The 6,000-nt window shown below is 48.3% G+C and overlaps 1 protein-coding gene across 1 annotated transcript in view; it reads right to left on the reverse strand.

The window, feature by feature from the left end:
• The window catches only part of KCNN2 (potassium calcium-activated channel subfamily N member 2), a 292,772-nt gene extending 291,163 nt beyond the window's left edge, over positions 1-1,609 (reverse strand). The window contains exon 1 of the mRNA XM_073677198.1: positions 647-1,609. Within this exon, the coding sequence (XP_073533299.1) occupies positions 647-1,609 (963 nt within the window). The remainder of the gene's footprint in view (positions 1-646) is intronic.
• Between the last annotated feature and the right edge of the window lie 4,391 nt (positions 1,610-6,000).

Consider the following 6,000-nt stretch of genomic DNA (forward strand, 5'->3'; position numbering starts at 1 on the left):
TCAGAAACACCTCTGCCCGCTACCTCCTGGCACTGATACATTTCCAAAGAAGCATTACAGTGGTCACTAAGAGCCAAACATATGGTAAAGCTGCTCTACCCTATAGACATAGGTGAACTAGACTAGTGCTGATGGGGCAGACATCTTTATCAACTTCTTGTCACTAATCTCATCCAGGATCTCTACATCTAGCCTCTGGAATGGCTGTTAACAGGGAAAATATGTATATAGATTTATTCTTATGTGCACAGAAAACAGGCTTAGGGTGTGTTCACACTCAGTTTTTTTTCATGAGTTCAAAAACCAGGGGTTTTCAAGCAGAAATCGTTTCGGGGAAATCTCATTTGGATGTTTAGATTTTCTTGTCCTGAAGAGGTTTTGAAAAAGTTTTGGAAAAAGTTTTTTTTTCCCCTCAAGTGGTCTTTACAATCTGTTGATAGGACAGTCCCTAGTTTGGAGAAGTTTCCTTCAGAGTGACATGCACTTTTTTCACTCCAGAAGTTTTTCAATACCTCTTCAAGAAAAAAAACAACTCCTTCTATGAAGAGTAAAATGGATTTTCCAGAGGGGTTTGCAGCAGTTTGTGAGTAGGATTTCAGATCAGTGTGCGCCCACCCCAGTGCCCACGCGTGGCCGGCAGTCGCACCTTGTCGTAGGCTCCCCAGGACAGCTCAGTCTCTATGACCATGACTACGATCCCAAACATCCCGAAGATGAGAGCGTAGTCGCTCAGGCGCTTCCGCTTCTCGAACAGCGCTCTCCGGTGCCCGAGCTTGTAGCCGATGTTCTGGTTCTTCTTCTTGCTGGACTTGCTGCCTCCGCTGGAGCTCTGCCCCCCGCCGCCCGCCGCCTGCCCGGAGCCGCCGTACGACACCAGGTTGTTGGAGTTGTGCTCGGGCTTGGACACGACGATCTCCGGGGCGGCGCTGGCCACCGGCTGCAGGGGCTGAGACTCGGAGTCCAGCTCGTGGAGGTTCCTGCGGGACGCGCTCAGGTTGCTCAGCGGTCTCATCACGCCGCCGTTGTACCTGCAGCTGCTCATGGCTATTTCCGTGAAGGGGTTACTCTCCCGGCGCTGGCTGCTGGGACTCGCCTGCTGCCGGCTGTGGCACTGCTGGTACTGGTGCTGGTGCTGCTGGGCTCTGGAGGAGCTGGCATGGCTGGAAGGCGTCAGCTCACTCACGTTCAGCTGGCTGCCCTGCCGGGAGGAGGACGACGACAGCGGGGATGAGTTACTGCGGAAAGCGCCGGCGGTTATCGGGGACGAGGTGCGGAGAAGTGGCAGGTTGTCCCCGTGCAGGGAGCAGCTGTTGCACTGTAGGCACGGGCCGTCCTGCTGGAAGAAGAGCTGCTCGCCCGGACTGTGCGGCTGCTGCTGCTGAGGAGAAGGAGGAGGCGGCTGCTCTGGGAAGAAGCCGTGCTGGAACTGCAGCGATGTTTCCATGTCAGAGCTGTTAAAGCTGCAGGAGGATCGCCAGGCTGTGCACCCAGCGCAATGCGTTCTGTCATGGATGGGGAAGTCCTCAGTCCGGGAGGAAGGACCCATCTCAGCTCCCGTAGAATCCAAGCAGCACGTCCGATTGGTCGGGCGAACCAAAACAAAGGGCATGACGTCAGCGCCTGGGCGGGGTCTAGCAATGAAAGAGCAGCTTGTGGCCGGAGAGCGGCTCAGTGTGTCCCGGTGCTGGGACGTGCGGCCGGCGAGGAGTCCTCAGCACACATGTCCCCAGGCTCCACGCCGCCGGCACTGGGAGGCAGCACTCAGGTGGGTGTTACTGTGTGGCTGCCATGTGCTGCAGGGTGCCCACTCCGGCGCGGCATTCCGGGGAAGGCGCTGCTCTCCCTACAGCTGTCGCTCAGCTCCGGGGGCTCAACAGATGGTCCACATGTGTCCTAGGAAGAAGCTGTGTGCGCACGTGTGCCCGGCGCTGTCATCGTGCTGCGGCTGCAGGGAGCGATCATCAACCAGTGCAGTCACAGAGGCTTCATAGCAGCACGTCCTGCAAAAGATGCACATGGAGGAATTAGGAATTGTAGGAGACTGTGCAAACATTACATGGTGTACAGTGTGTGAGCTGGGTGTAGAGACTGTGCAAACATTACATGGTGTACAGTGTGTGAGCTGGGTGTAGAGACTGTGCAAACATTACATCCTGTACAGTGCGACATGGGGGTAGAGACTGTGCAAACATTACATGGTGTACAGTGTGCGAGATGGGGGTAGAGACTGTGCAAACATTACATCCTGTACAGTGCGACATGGGGGTAGAGACTGCAAACATCACATTCTGTACAGTGTGCGAGATGGGGGTAGAGACTGTGCAAACATTACATCCTGTACAGTGCGACATGGGGGTAGAGACTGCAAACATTACATGGTGTACAGTGAGCGAGATGGGGGTAGAGACTGTGCAAACATTACATCCTGTACAGTGCGAGATGGGTATAGAGACTGCAAACATCACATTCTGTACAGTGTGCAAGATGACTGCATGAAGAGAACATGCAAATTTCCACAGCCATTGATGATATGGGACTGCATGTCAGGTAAAGGCACTGGGGAGATGGCTGTCATTACATCTTCAATAAATGCCCAAGTTTACATTGATATTTTGGACAATTTTCTTATCCCATCAATTGAAAGGATGTTTGGGGATGATGACATCGTTTTTCAAGATGATAATGCATCCTGCCATAGAGCAAAAACTGTGAAAACATTCCTTGAAAGAAGACACATAAGGTCAATGTCATGACCTGCAAATAGTCCGGATCTCAATCCAATTGAAAATCTTTGGTGGAAGTTGAAGAAAATGGTCCATGACAAGGCTCCAACCTGCAAAGCTGATCTGGCAACAGCAGTCAGAGAAAGTTGAAGCCAGATTGATGAAGAGTACTGTTTGTCACTCATTAAGTCCATGCCTCAGAGACTGCAAGCTGTTATTAAAGCCAGAGGTGGTGCAACAAAATACCAGTGATGTATTGGAGTATTCTTTTGTGTGTTTGTTTTTCATGATTCCATAATTTTTTCCTCAGAATTGAGTGATTCCATAATTTTTCCCTCTGCTTGGTCTAAAAAAAATACTCTTACTGAGTACCACATTTTGTCTTGATTTCTTTTAGTGTTTCTTAAAGCCCTACAGTTGCCATTTGAAATGACTTTAGTTTTGTGCCATGTCTGTGATCTGCTTTTTTTCAACAACATTAAACAACTGAATGAACATCCTCCGAGCCCGGTGATTCCATAATTTTTGCCAGGGGTTGTATAGACTGCAAGCATCACATGCTGTTGTATGAAAGATGGGTGTAGTGACTGTACAAATTCTGTACTGTGTGCGAGATGGGTGGAGAGACTGTGCAAACATTCTGTACTGGATGTAGAGACTGTGCAAACATCACATTCTGTACAGTGTGCCAGATAGGTGTAGAGACTGCAAACATATTCTGTACTGGGTGTAGAGACTGTGCAAACATTACATGCTGTACAGTGTGTGAACTGGGTGTAGAGACTGCAAATTCTGCACAATGTGCGAGATGGGTGTAGAGACTGCAAACATTACATTCTGTACAGTGTGCGAGATGGGGGTAGAGACTGTGCAAACATGACATTCTGTACAGTGTGCGAGATGGGGGTAGAGACTGCAAACATCACATTCTTGCAGTGTGCGAGATGGCTGTAGAGACTGCAAACATCACATTCTGTACAGTGTGCGAGATGGGGGTAGAGACTGTGCAAACATCACATTCTGTACAGTGTGCGAGATGGGGGTAGAGACTGCAAACATCACATTCTTGCAGTGTGCGAGATGGCTGTAGAGACTGCAAACATCACATTCTGTACAGTGTGCGAGATGGGTGTAGAGACTGTGCAAACATATTCTGTACTGGGTGTAGAGACTGTGCAAACATCACATTCTGTACAGTGTGTGAGATGGGTGTAGAGACTGCAAACATATTCTGTACTGGGTGTTGAGTCTGTTCAAACATTACATGCTGTACAGTGTTTGAACTGGGTGTAGAGACTGCAAATTCTGTACAGTGTGCGAGATGGGGGTAGAGACTGTGCAAACATCACATTCTGTACAGTGTGCGAGATGGGTATAGAGACTGCAAATTCTGTACAGTGTGCGAGATAGGTATAGAGACTGCATATTCTGTACAGTGTGTGAGATGGGTGTAGAGACTGTACAGAATGTAATGTTTGCAGTGTGTGAGATGGGTGTAGAGGCTGTGGAAACATCACATGGTGTAGAGACTGTGCAAAAATCACATGCTGTACCGTGTGAGAGATGGGTGTATAGACTGCAAGCATCACATGCTGTAGTGTGAAAGATGGGTGTAGTGACTGTAAACAGCACATTCTGTACAGTGTAAGAGATGGGTGTAGTGACTGCAAACCTCACATGCTGTTCAGTGTGAGAGATGGGTGTATAGACTGCAAGCATCACATGCTGTTGTGTGAAAGATGGGTGTAATGACTGTGCAAACATCACATGCTGTACAGTGCGGGATGGGTGTAGAGACTGCAAACATCTCATGGTGTACAGTGTTCGAGATGGGTGTAGTGACTGCAAACATCACATGCTGTACAGTGCGATATGGGTGTAGTGACTGTTCAGACATCACACTCTGTACAGTGTGCGAGATTGGTGTAGAGACTGTGCAAACAGCACATTCTGTACAGTGTGCGAGATGGGTGTAGAGACTGTGCAAACATTACATTCTGTACAGTGTGCAAGATGGGTGGGGTCCCCCATATTATTCTTAACCAGCTGACGGAAAGCCAACAACAGCTTGGGGCCGATGTTTAGTCTGAGAAGGGGGTAATAAACATGGAGCTTCCCAGGCTATTAATATCAGCTCACAGCTGTCCACTTAGCCTTTACTGGTTATTAACAAGGAGTGATTCCCCCTACCCCCCCCCAAAAAAAAAAATGACTTGGGGTCCCCCTATTTTTCATAACCAGCAAAGGCTAGACAGACAGCTGTGGGCTGATATTAATAACCCAGGAAGGAGCCATGGATATTGGCCTCCTCCCAGACTAAAAATATCAGCTCTCAGTTGCCCCAGAAATAGCGCATCCATTTGGAAAAAAAAAAAAAAACACTCCCCGACCCGCTTTTACCCATTTATTAATATTCAAATAAAAAAAGCAAAGAAATCCTCACCTGTCTGCCGATAATCCTTATGTCCCACGACAACCCCAACTCGGCTACATCTGGATGCATTACTGAGCGGTGACATATAATGCCACCTCTCAGACCGGCATCCAGGAGACACTGAGCTGAGCATGAGAACACAACTTCAGTCCCGAGCGCTGACTGCGGTAAGGTGACTGGCATTCATAGCCGATGAACTCAATCACCTCACTGCTCGCTGCATGAGAACTTTCTCTCTTCGCGGGACATATGGATTATCGGCGGACAAGTGAGGATTTCTTTGTTGTTTTTTTTTATTTGGATATTAATAAATGGGTAAAAGAGGGTCGGGGAATGTTTTTTTCATTTTTTTCAAATATAGAACTTTGCTTTCTGTGTGTGTTTTTTTTACTTTAATTGGTGGGGTTAATTATGGGGGTGCCTTATAGACGCCTTTCCATTAATAACCCCTGTGCTTGATGTCAGCTACCTTTACAAAGCTGACATCAATCTCTATGCTATTACCCCACTTGCAACTGCACCAGGGCAAGTGGGAAGAGCGGAGGCTAAGTACCAGAATTGGCGCATCTAATGGATGCATGATTTCTGGGAAGGCTGAGGGCTGATGTTATTAGTCTGGGAGGGGGTCAATTTCCATGCTCCTTTCTTAAGCTATTAATATCAGCCCGCAGCTGTCGGCTTAGCCTTTGCTGGTTATTAAAAATGGGGGGGACCCCACTTCATTTTTTTGGGGGGGAGGGGTCACCCCTTGTTAATAACTACTAAAGGCTAGGTAGACAGCTGTGAGCTGATATTAATAACCTGGGAAGTTCCATGTTTATTACTCCCTTCCCAGACTATAAA

Source organism: Phyllobates terribilis, unplaced genomic scaffold (assembly GCF_046119375.1).
Source record: "Phyllobates terribilis strain yellow unplaced genomic scaffold, ASM4611937v1 Scaffold_1__5_contigs__length_1240528914, whole genome shotgun sequence".
NCBI lineage: Eukaryota > Metazoa > Chordata > Amphibia > Anura > Dendrobatidae > Phyllobates > Phyllobates terribilis.